Source organism: Emys orbicularis, chromosome 6 (assembly GCF_028017835.1).
Source record: "Emys orbicularis isolate rEmyOrb1 chromosome 6, rEmyOrb1.hap1, whole genome shotgun sequence".
NCBI lineage: Eukaryota > Metazoa > Chordata > Testudines > Emydidae > Emys > Emys orbicularis.
In genome coordinates, this window is record NC_088688.1 from 35,116,956 (window position 1) to 35,139,699 (window position 22,744).

At 43.0% G+C, this 22,744-nt stretch overlaps 1 protein-coding gene across 1 annotated transcript in view; it reads right to left on the bottom strand.

The window, feature by feature from the left end:
- Window positions 1-14,656, bottom strand: part of IL6ST (interleukin 6 cytokine family signal transducer) — a 50,705-nt gene extending 36,049 nt beyond the window's left edge. The window contains exons 1-4 of the mRNA XM_065406288.1: window positions 14,533-14,656; window positions 7,428-7,508; window positions 1,748-2,059; window positions 212-344 (exon numbers count right to left, since the gene is read on the bottom strand). Of these exons, the coding sequence (XP_065262360.1) occupies window positions 212-344; window positions 1,748-2,059; window positions 7,428-7,508; window positions 14,533-14,581 (575 nt within the window). The 5' untranslated portion in view covers window positions 14,582-14,656. The remainder of the gene's footprint in view (window positions 1-211; window positions 345-1,747; window positions 2,060-7,427; window positions 7,509-14,532) is intronic.
- Between the last annotated feature and the right edge of the window lie 8,088 nt (window positions 14,657-22,744).

Consider the following 22,744-nt stretch of genomic DNA (forward strand, 5'->3'; position numbering starts at 1 on the left):
TTAAACTGTAGGACAAACTTGAGTTGTCAAATGTTTTACCCTGAAACAGGCTACAGCAGCCTCAAAAGTCTAGATTTACAGTCTAACAAAATATATTCTTTTAAAAAGTTTGACAATCTTAAAGTATTGGAACAGTTTTATTTAGCCTACATGCAAAACCCTAAAAATGATTAAGATGGGATATACCATAAAGCTTAGACAAGATACTTACCATTTAGATTTTAAACGGAAATCAGTGGCTAGGAATGTATCCCTTCCAGGATTCCAGGTACAAGTCATAATAAATTTAGTTTTTGACATCTGACGCACAATGCAACTCAAATTTTCAGGCTTCTCTGGGGGCACTGTATGAAAAAAGTTACTATATGTAATTTATGTGCACATACATTTGATTCCAATGAAAGCAGCGATGAATACACTGTTGCAAGAGTAATTTAGTTAAAATGGGAAACAATTTATTTACTGCTGCATTTAGTAAATGCTAAATATTAGGAGATAGAGAACATCTAGTGAAGTGTAATGCTTAGATGCCTTGAGAAAAAAAGTCTGTAGTGGTAGGAGTCATCACTGAACTGAAAGCATATGATTTGGGGATGGAATGAAATTTGGGACAGGGCAAGGCCTAGAAGGCTAGCACAGAATGCACTGGAATGGAAGGCAGCAACGGGAGTAGTGAGGCAGCAGATCGGTTTGTGAAGGAAAAGGAAGAAATAAGAGACCACACATTGCTGTAGTACTGATAATATTTCAGGAGTTTAAGCCATGAAGATGTTAACAGATCATAATGGCTTATTACTATAGATAGGTTCTCTCACATACACAAGATATCATGTGCAGAATGGGTAAAAATGGGTAAAATTCATCCCAATATAGAGAGCCCACACCTAATCTCCAGATATTTTTATTGTTTGGGGCCTAAGCATGCGTTTTCTGCACTACATTTTGTTCTTCATCATTTTGCAAGTACTAAGACAGCCAACATGGTACTCCGCGCATGGCTGAGCTAAGTAACCTTGGAGTTGGATTTCTCATTTATATATGTTAGAAATATTCTAGTCTCCTACCACTAACTTCCAGAGGATTGCTATTTGTGGTGTTGCAATATAATTTCCCAAGAATACTTTCTTTCTACAACTACTGCATTCCTATGATAATATGCAATTTTGACAGCTGTGAACGTGATGAAGAGCACGTCAGTTGATAACCCCATCAGAAAATGAACATGAAGTTTTATGAACATTATTAAAAAGGAAAAAAAAATAAGTTAAAACCCAAACAGATATTGTGAGGATGAGACACAATCATTAAAAATATGCTTTAGAAAAATAAGACTCTTCAAGAACCACATTCTTTCTATCAAGCCCTTCATCAGCTCAATGATTTCTAAGAGATACCATTTTCATTGTGACACGTTCACATTTTCTTCACAGAGCTTCATGCATGTGCAGTTCTCTTGGTACCCTTTTACATATATGAAATACTTAATGTATTTTCTGCTTTGTGGATCATCTTTTTCAAAGTACTTTCATTTGTTCTGTGTGTTTAGCTTTGGGAGATTTTTTGTACAATTGTTCCAGAGGAAGAAGGGTTAAGAGGATACACCAAAATGTCCTTGAAAAACATTTTCTACAAGGCAGAGAAGAAAATGGAAACTTGCCAACATTATACAGTATCTCTCTGTACATAAACATTTAATGGGAAATTTAATGTCCAAAGAAGAAAAAGAGAGGAATAAAAAGCTGCTTACGGCCCAGTGTAACTGCAATTCCATAGATATTCTGCTCAATCTGTCCATCTGCTAAAACGTTGCATGTCAGAGGAGTAGTTAAAGTAGAGGTGTCACTAAATGTGACACTGGAAACAGTTCTGTTTATTACACGGTATTGTTCTTTAGGCACTACAGAATTTTTGATTTTCCAAATAATCTGATTGGCATGTATATTGCCAAAGTCAAGACAACTCTCATTGAGAATGCACAATGCTGTAAAATTGGAGCCAAGGGTCAACACTGGAGACTCTGGGATGATGTAACCACATGACTGTACAAGTCCACCTGAAACTAAAAGGGATAAAATCAATTTGAAATATCACATTTCCATATGAAATCTTTGTATTACTATTGTTACAAATAATCTTTAACACTACTGCTACTGAAAGATTAGGAAAAATATTTGTGAAGACTATTTTGTGCATCTGGCAGTATGTGTGTATAGACAGTTACACTTGACCTGCACAATACAGTGTATTTCTTGTCTAATGCACTAGCACGAGCAAATCACTCATGCACTGATTTAGGGGAAGTTCATGTGCATACTCTTCCTCAGGTATTGCAAGAGAATGTTACCAGTAACAACAGAAGAACTGGAACTGAAATGACAGAGACAGAGAAAATGAGATTAAAGATAGGATGCTTAATTATCTTTGTTTTTTCTCCTACACTCATCCTCTCCCCACTGCTGGAAAGACCTTTGTAAACAACAACAAAAATACCCATTATAAAAATTCTGTACATACTATTTTAAAAGGTGCTCTATCAAAAACGTGACTTCTGAAATTATTCAGTCCCCCCCCACGCCAAAAAAAGTTGTTTGAGCAGCAATTACCACAACAATCATATTTTTAGGAAATTCAGGAGTTATTTTTCTCTTCTTTTAATGAATCTCTATCTAGCACAGGAGTGGACAAAATACAGCCATGACTAACATTTCTGTCAGGCCTTCTCTGCCCTCTCATGTTCTCTGAGTCTGGGCTGCTAAAAGTCCTGCGGTGCAGCGGGGCACTCAGGCAGGCTGCCTGCCTGCTGTGGCCCCACGCTGCTCCCGGAAGCGGCCGGCTGCTGCTGGCACGTCTCTGCACGCTCCTGGTGGTGGGGGAGGCAGCTCCATGTGCTGCCCCAGCACCATCCTCACAGCTCCCATTGGCTGGTTTCCTTGCAGGGGCGGTGCTTGTGGGCACAGGCGCAGGCAGCACACGGAGACCCGCTGCCCCTCAGCCTGACTGAGCCCTGCTGCGCCGCTGGCCGGGAGCCGCCTGTGGTAAGTGCCTCCCAGACTGAGCCTGCACCTCGCACCACCTCCCACACCCCAAACCCCTGCCCCAGGTCAGAACCTCCTACTGCACCCAAACTCCCTCCCTCCTGCACCCAAGCTCCCTCCCAGACCCCGCACTCCCTCCATTAATATAGTAGAAATGTACGGCCCATGACAACTTACCAAGATTCATGGAGTGGCCCCCTGCGAAAATTATTGCCCACCCTGATATAGTATATTGAAATGAATGGAATATATATTCATTAAAATAATGAATACAATCCATATCTGTTTAGATTCCCACTGAGCAGTTATTTGCCATACTAAATTCCCCTGGACATGTAATGAACCAAACAAAAGAACTTTTGTTTTTCTGAGTCAGTCAACTGGTGACCAGCTAGCAAAGCCCAATCATGGGGCATATGCAGGTCATCTATATTTCTCACTAGGAAGGCAGTGGACTTCATACAACTAATCACAAAAAAAGTTACCTATTTTACCTATTCTGTAACTGTTGGTCTTTGAGATGTGGATGCAGACACGTATTCCACTCTGGAATGTGTGCGCCCAGTACACTGAAGCCAAAGAACTTTGCCTAGCCATATCCATAGGGTCAGCGCTTGTGCCCTGTGGACATTAGCCCCTCCCCAGGCTATTTAAGAGCAGCACTCTTCTCGGTTCCTTTGCACTGAACATCAAGGGCAAAGACTCTGATGCAGGGGGGGATGGAGGATGGGTTGGGGAATACATGTCTGGACCCACATCTTGAAGAACAACAGTTACAAAACTGTCTTTCCTTCTTCGAATGGCTGCAGATGTGTATTCCATTCAAGTGACTCACAAGCAGTACTTGTAGGAGGTGGGGCTCAGAGTCCATTTCAACAATGACTTTAAAACTGCCTTGCCAAGTTTGCATCTGATAGAGATGCTGCGGAAACAGCATAACATTTGGTAAAAGCATGTACTGAAGACCATAATGCAGACCTGCAAATGTCCAATATTGAAATATTGGTGAGTAATGCAGTCAATGTTGCTTGGGATCTCAAATGAGACTGTAATGTCTGTGGGGCACAGAATAAGATACTTCATATGCCATGGTAATGCAGGAGCCATTTGAAAGTAGTCTGCAAAGAGATTGCCTGACCCTTCATAGGAGACAAAAAGTTGAGGAGAGACCTGAAAAAGGATTAGTCCCCTCTAAGAAATATGCCAGACATCGTCTCACCTCCAACATCTGAAGTTGTTGTTCATGTGAATTCAAATATAGTTTAGGAAAGATTATTGGCAAGTAAATCACTTGGTTAAAGTGAAACTGCAATACAACTTTTGACATAATTTTTGGATACCACCATAGGGCCACTTTGTCTTTGAAAAACTGAGTACAAGAGGCTCCAACATAAAAGTCTGAAGCTCACTTACAACTGCTTCATCAGGGGATGACGAAGAGGATGCCTATGGTACTGAGGGCAGGTCCAGTTCCTGCTCCTCTTGTGGCTGCTCATGAGAGGGATCTCAAATCTGTTCGGTGCCAAGCTTGGCACTGACCCTAGGGTGCTTGCAGCATTGATGCTAGACAACCAGTAGATAGACCCAGCTGAGGTAGCTGCAGGGATGCTCTTGATGGGGGGGGGGGGGGAACTCCCACCAGTTCCAAAAGGGCCACTGTTATGGCCTTGGTTCCCAAAGGTGCATGGTCCCAGGGTCCTTTCAATAACCCCCTTACTAGTACTGAGTTTGAAATCAGGGCGGGTAGGTGGTATAACCCAACAGTGGGATCAGATAGGTTGGGACACACTTCTTCAGAGTCCAGAAAATAATGACTTCCTGCAACCAAGGTGGTGCTGTACCCATCAATACCCGTGAAGAAGGTTCAGACTCTGAAGGGGAACTGGGGAGATCATCTGTGGCTTTCCCCTAAACGGTACCACTTTAATCGATACCCTGATGGATGAATCAGCTAGAACTGTGCAGTGCAGAGGTGAAGCCACTGACATCAGTACCTTGGGTGCCAGGCAAGTCTTTTGAACTGCTGGTGACAGCAGCACCAAGAGCTTGAACAACTCTCTTGCAGCCTCAGTTGTTTCAGGAGCAGATGGTACTGGGAAAACAGTGAGGTAATCTCAACGAGGGTGTTTCAGGAGCCAGTCTTGCAGACCCGTACTGGGCTCTAGAATCAAACTCCAGCACTTACAGGTGTACTCTGGGGAGCGTGTCCGCTTTGAATGCCCTCATGCTTCCTTAGAACAGCTTGACCCTGACCTTGACCTCTTCACCTCTTTCAATGATCCCGGTACAGAGCCCAGTTTCTTATGCCTCTTCTTTGGTATCAGCAATGCCAATCTGCCCTGCGGTACTAGTAACACAGGAGGGGTGCTACGGAGCGACGCCAAGGTGCTTGGTACTCGGACCTAAGTAGATATCTCAGATAAGAGGATGTAGTGCCAATTCTAGAAGCAGATATTTCAATCTAGTTGCCCTGTCTTTTTTGTAATGGGGCTTAAAGCCCTTACAAATGCCACATTGGTCACTCATGTTAGCCTTCCCCAAGCACTTAAAGCAGCTGGGGTGAAAGTCGCTATTAGGCATTACCTTACCACAGGGCTTGATACCCAGAGAGTGAGGCATCTCTCTGGTAACAGGGCTGGTAACCAAAACAACAATTTTTTTTAAAACACTAATCAACTAACTATTAAAACTACATTAACTATACAACGTGTACTATTTACAAGTTCAACTGAAGACTTGCAGATTCAAGGAAAGGGAGCTCCAACAACCGTCATGGGAGGCTGCGGGTGGCTCTGCCCTTAATGCCGGCATGCAGTGCGTGAGGCACCAGACGACACTCATGCTGCCCCAATGGGCACTGCTAAAGGGAAAAACTGACAACCCTGCACTGGAACGCGCACACCGACAGTGGAATTGACATGTGCAATCACTCAATGTGGCATTTTCTGTTGACTCACATTAATTCCCTTCTTTTGAAGGGAACGCTTCATGACTCTCACAATTGTGAGCCTAAAATAATTAAGATCTCTACTGAAGAGAGAGAAAAGTACAAAAACAATCTGGGTACTGAAATGCAGAAACAATGTAAGAATTACCACAAGCGGCACAGGATTTATTGATTACATATACTATCGTAGGCCTCAGATACTAAAGGGAATGAGTTACAAACCCACTTTTTTTAATCTGTTCAGTTATTCAGTATGCAAATTAAGCATAAATTAATAGATCACTAGTCTAAGAATTACAGATTTAAAGTTGCTACTTAGCGTCCATGAATGACACCACATAAATTATCCCACTAAAGAGATGTACTGGGGTATCGCTCTCGATTTTCCTGAAGAGGAAGCGGTGGTTATGAGTGAGCCAGCCTGCCTGAGAACCACTATGTCACATCTAGTGACCCAGTCTGCAGCTTCACCTTCCTTTGCCGGAAGCATGTGGGCAAAGTAGGGAGCAAAGCACTCAGAGGTGCTGCAATAGCGTAGCCAACTACGCAGGACAGCATTCCTGCATTAGAGGCTGTTTTTTTGGGAGATAAAGAAAACACAAAATTTGTGTCTGCAAGGTAGGAAGGTGGGAGAACAGGGACAGAGTGAAAACAGGAGGACAAAGGAAAGAAAGAACAACAGGTGAAAAACCAAGCAGACCTGGAAACAGAAAATTACAGTATGAGACAAAAAATAAAAGAATTAATCTAATCAATCACAGCATCTGTTATCCATCACATAGAAGATGGTGGTGCAAAAAAAGAGACAAAAATTATAAATGGGGAAGAACACCATATCTTTTGGGATAAAAGTACTTTCAGACTGCACCCTTTAAGAGGTATAATTCAGAGAAAGAAGTGCCTCCAAAAACTAATGCTCAATCTCTCCTTTATTTCATTCTTAGATGTGTAATTTAAGGTGAGGAATTCTATATGTATGAATGTTTTACCTAGAATGTTATATGTTAAAGAAGGCTGCGATAATTGGTAGTTTTAAGAAACATCTATTTTTCCAGTTTATTAACTCTGTGCATTTGACAGCACTGTGTCTAATCTGTTCCAGTGCTGCCTCTGTATAGTCAATTTCTGCCTTTTGCTTTGCTCTTCCCACAGCAACAAGGGAGAGACCATAGGAAAATGTGACCACAGAGCTTCAGGTGCAGTACCTGGAACTAATTTTAATTTGTTTTTTTGAGATCAGCTGGCTAAAACGACATCAATGCCAGTAGCCATAATTGAGTGAGAACTCTGTCTCTTTGGATTATTTGTTTCTACAAATAGCTAGCACAATGGTGCCCTAATTCCTCATTGGGACCACTAGGCACTACAGCAACATAATCATCATTAGCAACAGCTAGCTGCTCTAATAAGTCCATGACCTGTCCAACATTTTCATTTAGTCTTACCTCCAAGAGAGCAAACGCTCAGGGAAATATATAAAGCATTCATCACCCAGCTCCATCGAGAAGACATTTTGCATATAGTTCCTGCAAAAAACAAAGATTTTATATAGTTTCCATTTACTGCATTTGTGTGACCACCAGCTTCTCTTTATTGCTGCAACCCTTGATACCCTGAAGAAAGTCAGGATGGAAGAAGGAAAAGCACACACCTTTTTTCCAACCACTGCAGGAAAAACAGCACGCCTACATGATATAAATAGACGGGCATGGAATTAAAACTGTGCATCCAAGCACTGAACTCAAGCCTATACACTCAAACTTCTATTCCATATGTGGTGAAGTATACAAGGAAAGTACCAAATCAGAACAGTGTTGTCTCTTCCCCCACCCCCCACGCACACACACTTGCTTTGCATAAGTGTAAAATCAGTACATAAAGTGCAAGGCAGTAGAGAACCAAGTCTACCATGATCAGTGCTGCTCCCACTAAAGCGAGCGGCAAACTCCTCACTGATTTCAAAAGGGGTAGGATGAGGCTTCAAAGCTAACTACAACAAAAATCATTAAGTAACATTGCTTCAATTACAACCTATTTTTTTAAAGTACACCTCTATCTCGATAAAACGCTGTCCTCGGGAGCCAAAAAAATCTTACCGCGTTATAGGTGAAACCGTGTTATATCGAACTTGCTTTGATCCACCGGAGTGTGCAGCCAGCCCCCCTGGAGCACTGCTTTACCGTGTTATATCCGAATTCGTGTTATAGCGGGTTGCGTTATATCGGGGTAGGGGTGTATATCTGGTGCACAAATTTAACCGTAAGGAAAGTCATAAGAAATAGTGACAAACTATTTTTGAGGAACATGGAGACAGTAGTTAGTAGTTTCAAATCAGGGTACTTAAAAGAGACGTGTAATGCAAAGACAGTTTGGCCAGTTTTCTCTGAAACATTTACCTTTGTTAGAGTAAATATAGCAATCTTGGACAAACTGCTTTTCTTTGGGTTTGATGGGTTATTGATGTGGGGGAGTTTTAAATAGGATTTTATAATGGAAGCTGGAAGCTACATGCAATCATATTTTGGAGATGCACTAGGCTTTTCATAATAAAGCACATATTTTAGTGTCAGTTTCACCTACTGGATATAAAGATTTTTAAATCTTATATGTTCAGCTTATATGCAAGCAGTTTATATGTAAAGCAGGTAAGAGTACAAATGCTAGATGTTTGTAATCCCCAAAATGTGTTTTGTTGCTATTATCCATGACTGGGGGAAAAAAAGAGGCAACCACCATAACATGGTGTTGGTTCATTTAGTAGGTATAACCAGAATTCTGAATATTGATTATAATTGCTGGATGATATGTGACTTGTATTTTGGCAATTACACAACATTTTATGGTTAAAACAACAAATCCCAGATGTGCTGTAAGCTATTAAAAGCCAGGGTGTCAGAACTTGACCTATGCTTAATGGTACTTATAACAGTCTATTAGAAAAGAAAAATCTGTTTTAACCTTATATTGTTCTAGTTCAATCACAGACAGTAATTAAAAAAACAGACAATTCCAGAACATAAATTAAAAAGATACAGAAAATAAAGTTGAATAGTTAGACTCTCGATAAAGGTACACAGTATTATAAACTTTTAAGATGAATATTTCTTTTTGCCAAAAGAGACAGGGTAATTTCATATAACAGCTGAAGAAGTTAAATAGAGAAAATGGAAGATTACTTCATCCTTTTAAAATAACTTGTAGACCCACAATTCCTTCTTTTCCAGATCACTGTTTAGTTTAGGACATAAAAATGTGTTCTTTCCTATGCAGCTCTCATGTACCCTATAGACACTAGGGTCTCAATTCTCTACTGCAGTACACCTTGGGTAATAATATACACCTATGCAGAGGGAATATATAGTGCTACCACTACTGTAACTGAGTGGGAAATCTAATTTGTTAACATAGCTGCACTGATGTAAGTGACTACTGAGGGAAGGCGGCAGTGGAGAATCAGGTCTCAAGCCTTCTGCACTGAAAAATTAACTATAAGACTCTCAACAAGGCAGTGAAACAAGTAGTTTGTGATTCCAGTGGACTACAGCTTCATAATTACAATGACTCAGTGCTTACCTGAATCCAGGAAACTGGCAAGGATTTCTCCATGTCCCCCAAAAGATTTACCCTCCCATTCATTACCCACAATCTTAGATGTCAAGGCTATCTTCTCTCATGAGAATGGCTTTAATTACTAGCTTCTGAATCAGCAAACCTGTTATTGTAGTCCATGTTAGGATTTTTTAATTTAATTTTTTTAAATGATTTATTAATTTGTACTCTGAATGTTATAGTTATGTGCCCAAAAAGAAATTCGGTCTTTTTTTTTTTGGTAGACAAAATTAAGTCTTGTAAAAATAAAGTTGTGTTGAACACTAGACGTATTTGGACAGTATGTATCTTGCATGGTTGGACTTATGTTTTGTCATTCAGTTCACTTATTACTTGTTATGTACTTTTCTCATCACTTAAAAATCCAAACACCACTCCAGATTCAGAGACAACTATGCTTTCTTGTTAAAAGACTGGGATGGAAAGGGAGAAGATTCTTAAGTGAATATGGGTTTGTGGTAGAGCCTCTGCTCCAGGATGGGTAAACAATAAAATCATCAGATTTCTTCTTTTAAAAATCTAAAATAAAACTATTTAATATTAAATTTGAAAATTATGACAAACTATTAAAGTATCAGAGGGGTAGCCGTGTTAGTCTGGATCTGTAAAAAGCAACAGAGAGTCCTGTGGCACCTTTAAGAATAACAGATGTATTGGAGCATAAGCTTTCGTGGGTGAATGCCCACTTCGTCGGATGCATGTCATCCGACGAAGTGGGCATTCACCCACGAAAGCTTATGCTCCAATACATCTGTTAGTCTTAAAGGTGCCACAGGACTCTCTGTTGCTAACTATTAAAATAATTTCAAAATATTTAGTAGTACGTTTGCTGCCAAGTTTTAAAGAAAGTCAAAGCACTGAACTGGTGGAAGTCACTGGCTATGCACATGGAACCAGAGTTTGTTGAACACCTAAACCAGCTTTTGAAAGTAGTAGCCTGGTCTGCCTGTGCAAAAAGAGTATTTTCTTCATTTCAGCTTATTCCACTAGTTCAGCTCAACGACTAGTTTGCTCAAATGAAGCCAACTGTGAGTTGAAAATGTAGGAAACATTGTTTTCTTTCTTCCATTCTATGAATAAAAACTAGGTATAAGAAGATAAAATCTACTAGCTCTAAACTCATGAAGGACATGGTCTCCAGCTCAATTCAATGTGGATAATACTTTTCATTTAATAAATCAATTGTAAATGAAAATCATGTTTTAATAAGAAAAAAATTTATCCAGCGCATTTAAGTTTTATTTAATTAAAAAATATTGTTTGTGCATTTTTAATTGAATTCCAATTTCCATACAAATAGAGCTTGAATAAAAAATTTAATAAATAGGAAATGCATCATTCAGCATTATCTAACATAAAAAAGTAAGACAAGAATCTGAATAGATGTATGTTAAGATATATAACTATATAGATAGAGTGTATCCTCCTGGTCAGCAAAAAAGTATTTAGTGTAAAGACTATAATTAATTCAATGTGTTTTAACGGTTAACAACCAAGAGTCAACCTCTCTACGCGAATAATCAAAAAGTAGAAATGCAAAACAAGATTAAATAATTTAAATCAAGGTTTCCTGCTTGCTGATTGAAATCATGGTTAAAATCGGTGATTCAATTTGCTCTGATTAAAATCAATCCATCCTGCTCTGTGACTTTAAGACTTTATGCTGGGGATGAGGAGAACAGAGACACTGCTGTTGCTGCCTCTTATCCACAAACTCAATTGGGACAAAAATAAAGACTAGTCTATGTTGTGTGGTTGCTTTTCAATCACCAATCCCAGAAACAAGCTTCTGATCTGACTTCCACTTAAAATTTTGGGTGTCATGACTGACTACATGACTGACTAGTACATCTGAAAAAGACTGACCTTCCACCTTAGTTTCCCCATGTACAATAAATGGCACTGAACAGCAGTTGCTCCCCAATGTGTACTTGACAAGTCAAGGACATACAAAAGTCCGATATGTGCACTCTATAAATAATGTGATACTAGAAAACTCAAGGGAGAATTTAGCAAGTAGAGGGCCCAGTGAACAAAACCTAGGGCAGGCCAGTTTTCATTTCCAGTGTCGAGCAGAACTGCCTGGTCAGCAGAGAAACACAGGCATCTTAAGTGCAGATCAGCAGTGTGTGACAGGAAGCAATTACATTTTGCTTGTCCACAGTAGATTTTAGGTTGTCCCAAGCTGCTGCACAAAAAGAGATTTCCTAACTTATTTCAGTCGGCCACAAAATGACAAGAAAGGAAAAGGAAAAAGGTATCAAAGAAGTGATTTCAAGGGCCTCACAAATTGCTTTCACAGCTCTGTCTGCCTAACAAGCAAGGGATCAAGGCTGTTATGTTACCATTACTAGCCAAGTGGTCTATTTTCCTTGTTTGCTCAAATAAGAATGTAAATGTTCTGACAACTTTTCAGCAACTCAAATAATAAGTGTCATTTCAACTTTTCTGGACAATCTCCTACATGCTATTGCAAAATTGTTTTTCTATACATTTTCTTGGCATTATTATAAAGAATATATATTCAAATAGATTGTACTTCTCAGTGAACTCAGACATACCCCCCCTCACTTGCCTTACACCTCATGGTGGAATCTTAAATCCATTTCACATTTTAAGTATCAAATCAACATGTGGCAAATATGTATCAAGCAGTATGTTTTTTGCCTTTTCTACCACATGAGACTGTTCTTCAGTTTGTCTCCTTCAGCTCCTTTAAAGGAAACTTGCTGTATTCATCTAATGTTTTCCTATAGTATCAGTAGTGACATAATGAAAAAAGTCTGTGATTACTAATACTTTAAAAATTGGTCAAACTGAAGTCAATTACACTAAATCTTAGTTTGCAATAAATTAAGGAACATAATTGAACTACTATTATATCCCTGTACTGCAGATCTCAATACTTTCTATGAGATAATAGATGTAGTATACAGATAACTTTCTGTAAAACTGCAGTCACTTTTCAGACTTTAAACTATGTAAAAAACAGCGCACGTTTTGAACTTGAAGTCACCAATAGGGGTTAATCTATTCAGTTTACAAATAAAAAAATGTTTTCTATCTACTAGCCCTAGATATTCAATCTTGTATTTGAAAATCAAGTTTGTTCTTTTGGGCTCATCCAACAGTTTTATTTATAAGGGGGGCAGAAAAAAAAAAATCAGTTCCCTCTCATATGGTGGTACTAGCTCTCCAATGTTAAGAAGAGTAGGTAGTGGTATAAGCTTAATTTATTTAAGTAAGCATATGACTTAACAGACGGAGGCAGAAGGCTAGTTGATTACAACAGTACCAATTTCATCAGAGTAGAATCATACAAATCTGTTATCTTTAAGTAGATACAGTACTGCATAAGTAGAAGGAAAAACTGTATAACCCGAGAAAAAAAACTCCTATTTTCAGATTTGTAGCTAAATATTGAACCTTTGTTTTTGATTAATACTTTACTTCCAGGAATCCGTCTCCATTTTTGATTCTGTGCTCTCTTGATTTGGTTAGAGATTTTAAAACATTTAAATTTCCATTCTCTCCCCCCCAACCTCATCATAGTGTATTTCAATTCAAAATCAGAGGGGTAGCCGTGTTAGTCTGAATCTGTAAAAAGCAACAGAGGGTCCTGTGGCACCTTTGAGACTAACAGAAGTATTGGGAGCATAAGCTTTCGTGGGTAAGAACCTCACTTCTTCAGATACAAGAAGAAGATCTTGCATCTAGGTTCTTACCCACGAAAGCTTATGCTCCCAATACTTCTGTTAGTCTCAAAGGTGCCACAGGACCCTCTGTTGCTTTTTTCAATTCAAAAGTTACCTATATTAACAAGTATCATACTTGTCTCTTATCCTTGCACTTTTCCTCTGAGGAGCTCAGAGAGCTTTAAAAAGGAAGTCAAAGCACAGCTAATCCCATTTCATATATGGGAAAACAGGTACAAAGAAGCAAACTGATTTGCCCAAGTCCACACAGCAGGCAAGCAGCAGAACTGGGAACAGAACCAATGTCTTGCAACTCTCCGGCCAGCTTCCCATTCTACTGGGTCACCCTTACATAGCATAAAAAAATCCTCTAACGTAATTACACCTTGCATACAATGTGTCCGTGTGGTTTGAAGCATTTTATTATTGGCTGTTACTTAATGCCAACATTCATACTGCTTTCATAAGTTATCTTAAAGGGTATTTGGGTGCCAAACTAGGATGCCATTTCATTTATGTCAGGGATTGGGCTATAAACAGGAGTAGAAGAGGTTACAGGCCGCCTCTTTCCAGCATTACACGTCTGCCTTTCTGAATGTGATGGAAGGACCAGAATAATCAAAAAGTAGTTGTAGAGGAAAAGGAAAAAAACGCTCGCAAGCGCACAATCAGGTTGCCTTTTAAACCCGCGCCACGGGGCTGCAGCCTCCGGCTCCCTGTGCGGGCACGCTCGGGAAGTCAGGACATCGGCAAAGCAGCCGGGAGCACTAGTAAAAACGCCGTTATCTCAGTTCCCCAGGCACCCACCCGCCCTGGCAGCGCTCTCCAGCTCCAGGCACGATCAGCTGGCGGGACAGCGCGGCGGCCGAGCTGGCTCTTGCCAGACAGACACCCCCTACCCCACCCCACACGGGGCCGCCGCTCTGCTCCCGGCTCCGCTGGCGCCACGGGGACCGTTAACGGCCACCGCGAAGGGTCTGCGCTGCTGGCTCCGCACCAGCACGCTCGCCTCACCCAACGCGCGCGCCGGCCCGAGCGGGCCCAGCAAAGCCGGCCCGGGGACCCGGACAGAGAAGGGGAGACTGTGAGGCCTGTAGCCCGAGCACGTTATCGGGCGGGGTGGTGGTGAAGAGTGTACGAGAAGGGGCTCCGGGGCGAAAGGAGCCGCACGCAGCCCCAGTCGGGCCCTGACCGACACTCCACCTCCCCCCAGTTCCCTGACGCTCCTGGGGAGCCCCTGCCCTACCTGCCGTATCCCCCACGGCCCAGGCACGGTACGGGTCCCGCTCACCCATTCGCTAAGTAGCGGCGTCAGCCCAGGCCTTGACCATATTCCCGATCCCGTCCTGTTCGGGCAGCACGGGTCACCGTCTTCCTCCCGGACCCAACTCGGACACTCATTGGCCCGGGCCGGCCAGGGGGCTGACGTCGCGAAGGAGGCGGGGCTTCCCGTAACGAGCTTCCCGGATGCCAGAATTCTAAGGTTGCAGGGGCACTGCTAGCGGGGGAGGAGGGAACCAGGGCGCCCCCCGCGGGTGTTTGGAATATTCTGCTGGGCCCTTAAGGGGGGGATGGTAGGATTTTACTCCTCCTGCAGGATAGGGCAGCGGAAGGTTCTATTCCCTCTTGCACCTGAGGTGTGCTGGAGGGGATTAGAACGTTCTAATCCCCGGGGATGCGTATGGCATGTTCTATTCCTCCTGCAATTCAGGGGGTCTCCCTCTGCCTTGTCAGTGCGGGTCAGCCCATTCTATAGGACCTGTAGCTGCGGGGTCAGAGGCGCTTGTATCGGGTTCCAACGGGGGTGGGGGTTGGATTATTCTGAGCCTGCCAGCAGACCTCTGCGTGCGGGGCGGGGCAGTTGTTGAACTGTGCTAACCCTCCTGTAGTTAGCCTGTGCTAGCTAGGTTAAAACTAGCTTGCTATCCACCAAGATGAAGTCTCACCGGCTGATTGCTTGCGTGGATAGCAAGCTAGCTTTAACCTAGCTAGCACAGGCTAACTCCTGAGTACAAGCAACCCCATGAAGGACTCTGGTAGGGTAACCAGACAGCAAATGTGAAAAATTGGGACAAGGGTTGGGGGCAATAGGAGCACATAAGAAAAAGACCCCAAAATCGGGACATCTGGTCACCCTGGGTGCATACCTGAACTGCTAACCCATGCCATTGCCACCCAGGTTGCTGTGGGAGTATACTGCTATTTATCAGAGGAGTAGCCATGTTAGTCTGTATCCACAAAAACAATAAGGAGGCAGTTTAAAGACTAACAGATTTATTTGGGCATAAGCTTTCGTGGGTAAAAAACCCACTTCTTCAGATGTATGGAGTGAAAATTACAGATACAGGCATAAATATACTGGCACATGAAGAGAAGGGAGTTACCTTACAAGTGGAGAACTAGTGTTGACAGGACCAATTCAGTCAGGGTGGATGTGGTCATAGGTGCCAACTTCTGCTGGCGCCAGTGGGTGCTTGACCCCCCTCTGCCTTGGGTCCTGCCCTGACTCCACCCCTACCCCACTCCTGCCCCACCCCCATTCCAACCCCTCCCCCAAAGTCCCCACCCCCTCCCTGACCCTATTCCAACCCCTTCCCCAAATCCCCAGCCCCGCCTCCTCTCCTGAGCGTGCCACGTTCCCGCTCCTCTCCCCTCCCTCCTCGGAGCTTGTTATGCCACGAAACAGCTGTTTTGCGGCGGCATGCGCTGGGAGGTAGGCGGAGAAGCGGGGATGTGGTGTGCCCAGGGGAGGAGGCTGAGGTGAGGCGGGGAGGGGAGCTTGGCTGCCGGTGGGTGCAGAGCACCCACTAATTTTTCCCCGTGGGTGCTCCAGCCCCAGAGCACCCACAAAGTCGGTCCCTATGGATGTGGTCCACTCCCAATAATTGATGAGGAGGTGTCAATACCAAGAGAGGGAAAATTGCTTTTGTAGTGAGCCATCCACTCCCAGTCCCTATTCAAGCCCAAATTAATGGTGTTAAGTTTGCAAATCAATTGTAGCTCTGCAGTTTCTCCCCCCAAGAGTGGCTGTGCAGGGGAAGAGGAAGTCCCGTCCCTCCCCAGCCTGGCAGATAGCAGCTGGAGCCCAGTGAATGGTAGGACCCCCTGGCTGGGGCGCCCCCAGCCCTGTCCCTCCAATAGCTAGATTTTATGGGGGAGGTCTGATTTCATGGTCCGTGACATGTTTTTCACTGCCGTGAATTTGGTAGGGCCATAGCTCTCGGCCAAGATGGTCAGGGATGCAACCCTATGCTCCAGATGTTTCTAAACCTCTAACTGCCGGAAGTAACTATAGGCTACTTTAGCTCTGTAGCCCCCAAGCAGACATTTCCCCCAACCCCCTTTCTCCCAGGGAGTGACTGCAGACTACTTCCCTACAGTGCCCTGACTTCCTGTCTTTATAAACCCAGTTTACTTCATTCCTCCTCAGCTGGGCTCCCTCATTATTCAGTCCAGGGAATACTTAAGCCATTTGATTTCACTCAGCTGTGGTCTGTCTGGTTAATTGACCCCCTTCTTAGTTTACATTAACCCCTTCAGGGCAAGTCTGGGGGTGAATATCCCATCACACCATGTACTTGTATTAGTTACTCAGAAGAATAGAACAATTTCTTCATGATTAAGACTAATTTTTCTGTCTTCACATGAATTTTCATTAATGTGGTTGTAATGGAGCTGCCCTATCACTGTGCTCTGCTTACTGGCTGTGGTAGCTCCCAGGACCCTTAGCTATATTGCCTTTTCTGAAGATTTTCCATGGGGCTGGAGTAGGGATGATGTGTCCCTTCCAGTTCACATAATCTCCTCCCCCACCATTGTGCGGGCTTTGGATGTGTGGAAAAGTACCTGTAGGGTCTGTGTGGGCAGTGGTGGTGTGAAAGTGGCTGAATCCCACTTCCATGTGGAAAGGGTCTTCACCATTCATTGCGCAGGGCAGGGGTACAATCCTGCCATGTGATTATCAAGACAGTAATATTGAGTGAGGGCTGCTTTTTATTTTACATATACTGAATACTCAGGAGAAATGCATAATTTGAAATCCATGTTGCAAACGAAAGTAAAAGAAATAAGATGTGGCTACCTGTCTCAAATGTGTAACATCAACCCAATGTGGTAGAGATTCATTCTTTATTGCACAAGTTATTCAATTTACCCATGAATGATGCATCCTACAACGTGAGTAAGTTTTGTTTTCATTCATCTGAAACATGTTTTTTTAGTATGTCAGGACAGTTGCTAATATTAATGTAAATTCCAGCCTTGTACCAGCATCTTCCCTAGTAATAATTGCTTCATTTTGACGCTTATTAGTGAAAATGAAACTTACACTTATGGTTATAGATTCTGGGCCAAATTCAATGTTGGTATAAATGGCGCAAATCAGTAAAGTTGCATCAGCTAGCACCTTGGACCACAGTCTCAAACTGGAATATAAATAATTTATCTGGACTGTGGCCTTTTAAAATATACAGCCTGTACTTTCTGTAACACAAAGCAGTTGTCTGTCCTTGTAAGATTATAAACCCATTTACTGAAGCAAACAGGTTAAACAAGGTGAAACATTTTGAGATTTCCATTTCATAAGAGTCGGGACCCATAGGGGCCCAATTTAGGAAAACATTTAAGTATGTTGTAAAACACCTTTCTGGAATAGGGGTACTTTCCTGAATTATTGCCTTACACAGTTTCTTTCCATATTGTTTGTTATAAGTCTCCATAAATATTGATGTGCTGACAGGATATAATTAATCATTCAACAGTTTTAAAATTCTCAGATTTATTCAAAGGAAAGGGCCCAGACGTGGCCACCTTCCTTAACATTTCCATCAATAATTTTCTTGTAATCTGTACTTTAATCTACTGTCTAGTAGGTGTTATGCCATATGAAATACCTTAGTATAGAATAAATATGAAATTAAAGAAAATGGTTAAGAAAATATATATGTTGTAAAGAAAAACCCTGACTAGCAAGTAGAAGAAAGGCTTTGAAAATAAATTATAAGGCCAGAAGGAATGGAATAGGGAGGATGTCTGGTTCAAAAATAATTAATAAGATAAGGGAAAGTTTCTGAAAAGAAGGCCTCTGACTGATGGGGGTGAATGCAGATGGTTTTAAATAAGACACAAAGAATCTGTCTGAAAAGATGCAAATATGGACTATTCTCACCCCACCTAGCAGTGTTATCTTAAAAGTAAAGCCTATTTAAACTCAGGTGCAATGAAATAGCTGTTGGTCAGCAGCAAAGAGGAAGAGATAAGGAGAAAAGACCTTGGAAGAAAGGAGGTTGTAAATCTTACCTGGAGTAAAGTTAAAAATTAGGGTAAACTGTCCCAAATGAGTTGTTAGCTAAAGAGGTAATTAACTATGACATCATTTGTTTGTTGAAGGGTATAAAAAGAGTTAGGAATTTGAGACTTATTTGTCAGACCCTATGCACACGGGGGATGAAACTGTTTTCCCTAGGTGTGGCCTATTTGTAATTATATTGATCATATGCTTATGAATACTTTATTACTGTATTGGGAGTAGTGACTGCTTATGTTAAAACTGTTAGGCATGTTTAGAGCAATTGTATAAAATACCAGTGGCCTTTGAACTTAAAAAAGGCAATTTATGATTAAATTGATGTCTGGTCTCCCATATTAATAATTTTTAATAATTCCAGCACTGAGTGTACTCACATACTTCGAATTTATAAGCCAATACAAACTTTCAGATATAACTTCGAGTAACTGGAGGGAGTGAAGAAAGGAAACATTTAGGTTGAGTAGACTCTTGGGAAAAATTTGCTAAGAATGGATGGGATTGTCTTTCCCACTCTGCCCCTGTGACTTCTCTGTGTGGGGGGAGTGCTGTCAACCCCAAGCATTAAAAAAAAAAAAGTTTTTTAAAATAGACGTTGGGATCATTTTATTTGTCTTCTGGTTTCTGAGCCTTTAGGGAGCACTTGGCTCACATTTTAAAGGTCTTCTCCACAACCAGGAAGATCAGAAAACTTAAAAAAAGAAGAAAGTGGAAAGTCTCACCTTATCAAATTAATGCAAGAGCTGGGGCTTTAAGAAAAACATCAAATATGCTGAGATGCGTATTTTCCCATCTACCCAGCCCTCCAGAGTTGGGGCAGGAAATAGAGCAAGGGCTGGTGCTGTCAGAGATCAGAGCCAACTGGAGGAATAGGGCATACATGAAGATCCTCTTACAGATCCCAGAACTTCATAGCCTATTGCACAGGTTGTGCAAACCCAGCCCCCAGTGGAATGACAGAGGAGGAACTCCACAACTGGATTCTCGAGGAGTTTCCTCCTACAGAGTTCCCTCAGGGAATGTTTTCCACTCGAGCAGATGATCCAGTCCTATGAGATCTTGTTCACCATAGAATAGTCTCTGAAGGGAAATATTGGAAGCCCCATTGCTTGGGTTTTTTAAAACATCTTGTAAGGAACGTTTGGTGTTTCTGGATTGGGGAGAGGATGGACTCAATGACCTAAAAGGTTCCCTCCCCCACATCTCTAATTTCTGTAATTATATGTTAGTCTTGACTTGCTCATAACCTGTAATAGCATGGCACCCGCCTCTCACATGCACCCCTTCTGGTTAGGTGTGTCTGCAGTCTAAATAGTCTGAGCCCTGGTATCGGGCTGTACCCCCAGGAGGCAATGGTTTCACCCTCTTGGTTCCTTCTGTCCTCAGCTGGGCCACTAAGTAGTTCAGTTTCCCGTGGCCCCAGTCTTTGCCAAAGCTTCACCCTTACCTCAGGGCTCATCTAAGTTCAGGCCCAGCAGCCAACCAGGAGCTCTGCCTCACCACCTCAGTCCCTGCCAGCACTAAGCTGTCCGTAGTGCTGCAGTTCCCTTTGCCAGCCAAGAGCATCATCTGCATTCCTCTGGCTCCAGCAAGGAACTGACTATTTCTGGCTCTGCAGCTCCTATATGGCCCCCCTGGACCCTGACTGACTGCTCCCTGCAGCCACTCTAGGCTGCTTGGAGGACTCCTCTACTGCTCCTTTCCTGGGACAGGTATGGCAGGATACTCCAGCAAGGGGCCTCTGGGCCCAGTACACTCTGTCACACCACCACATAGCACTTCCTCTGAATTCACACATGGTTGTGACACCTGTTGTACTGCAGCATGTTATGTTGTACAAGGCTGCATTAAGCAGAAACTATTGCTCCACCAGGAAACATGGGCTGTCGGATAACACAACTTGTGACTTCCCCTACTGTGTGGTCAAGACTTCTTAAAAAGCACTATATATGAAGCCCATAGTTCACAGGTTTAAACATATCATGGTGAGAAAAACTGCTACTGTCAAATTTCCAACAAACCCTTCTGATATGTTTCTTCGTAGTAACCATAGGTGTACATAAACCAACAGATGATTTCCAGGAAGAGAGGCCTGGTCTACACTACGAGTTTAGGTCGACTTTAGCCGCGTTAAATCGAATGAAGCCTGGACACGTTCACACGACGAAGCCCTTTCTTTCGACTTAAAGGGCCCTTTAAACCGGTTTCTGTACTCCACCTCCGACGAGGGGATTAGCAATAAAATCGGCCTTAGGGGGTCGGAATTGGGGTAGTGTGGACGGAATTCGACGTTATTGGCCTCCGGGAGCTATCCCACAGTGCTTCATTGTGACCGCTCTGGACAGCACTCTCAACTCAGATGCACTGGCCAGGTAGACAGGAAAAGCCCCGCGAACGTTTGAATTTCATTTCCTGTTTGCTCAGCGTGGAGAGCACAGGTGACCACGCAGAGCTCATCAGCACAGGTAACCGTGATGGAGTCCCAGGATCGCAAAAGAGCTCCAGCATGGACAGAACGGGAGGTACGGGATCTGCTCGCCATATGGGGAGATGAATCAGTGCTGGCCGAACTCCGAAGCAGTAAACGAAATGGCAAAATATTAGAAAAGGTCTCCAAGTCCATGAAGGAAAGAGGCCATAACAGGGACGCACAGCAGTGCCGCGTGAAAATTAAGGAGCTAAGGCAAGCCTACCACAAAGCCAGAGAAGCAAACGGAAGGTCCGGGGCTGAGCCGCAAACATGCCGCTTCTACGCGGAGCTGCATGCCATTCTAGGGGGTGCAGCCACCACTACCCCAACCGTGTGCTATGACTCCCTCACTGGAGAAACACACAGGGAAGAGGGTTCGGAAGAGGAGGATGGAGGAAATGTAGATAGCTCACAGCCGCAAGGAAGCGGAGAAACCGGTTTCCCCAACAGCCAGGATATGTTTGTCACCCTGGACCTGGAACCAGTAACCCCCGAACTCACCGAAGACCCTGAGGGCACACAGGGGACCTCTGGTGAGTGTACCTTTGTAAATATTACACATGGTTTAAAAGCAAGCGTGTTTAATGATTAATGATTAATTTGCCCTGGCAATTGTGGCCAGTACAGCTACTGGAAAAGTCTGTTAACGTGTATGGGGATGGAGTGGAAATCCTCCAGGGACATCTCCGGAAAGCTCTCCTTCATGTACTCCCAAAGCCTTTGCAAAAGGTTTCTGGGGAGGGCTGCCTTATCCCGTCCGCCATGGTAGGACACTTTACCACGCCAGGCCAGTAGCACGTAATCTGGAATCATTGCATAACAAAGCATGGCAGCGTATGGTCCCGGTGTTTGCTGGCATGCAGACAACATCCATTCCTGATCGCTCTTTGTTATCCTCAGGAGAGTGATATCATTCACGTTCACCTGGTTGAAATGGGGCAATTTTATTAAGGGGACATTCAGAGGTGCCCGTTCCTGCTCTGCTGAACAGAAATATTCCCCGCTGTTAGCCACGCGGTGGGGGGAGGGGTGAAGTGATCATCCCAGAGAATTGGGTGTGGGGGAGGGGAGTTAGTTGGGTTTGTGCTGCATGTTAACCCTGAAACCGCAGCCCCTCCTTTTACATTGCAAACCCATTTTAAATGGCCAACCCAACGGGTGCTTGGTATGGGAAATGAGAGCACTACTGTTTGAAACCATTCCCACATGTTAAGAAGGTTAAAAAAGCCAAAAGACTGTGTCTTACCATGGCTGCCTGCAAGCTGAAATCTGTGGCCTGGCACTGCGTGAGTGATCTCTCACACCAAACCGGCAGGCCCTCAATATAAGAGGAAAAATGTGACCTTGTAATGAAAGCACATGTGCTGTGTAATGTGAACAGCAAAATTTAACGTGAAAGAGTGTACCTATTGTTCTCTAAAATGTGTCTTTTTTAACCACCTCTCCCTTCTCCTCCACCAGCTGCAAATGTTTCTCCTTCACAGAGGCTAGTGAAGATTAGAAAGAGAAAGCGAAGGACACGTGATGACATGTTTACAGAACTACAGATGTCCTCCCACGCTGACAGAGCACAGCAGAATGCGTGGAGGCAGTCAATGACTGATTATAGAAAAGCCCAATATGAACGAGAGGAGAGGTGGCGTGCTGAATCGCGGGATGAACAGAGCAAGTTGCGGGCTGAAG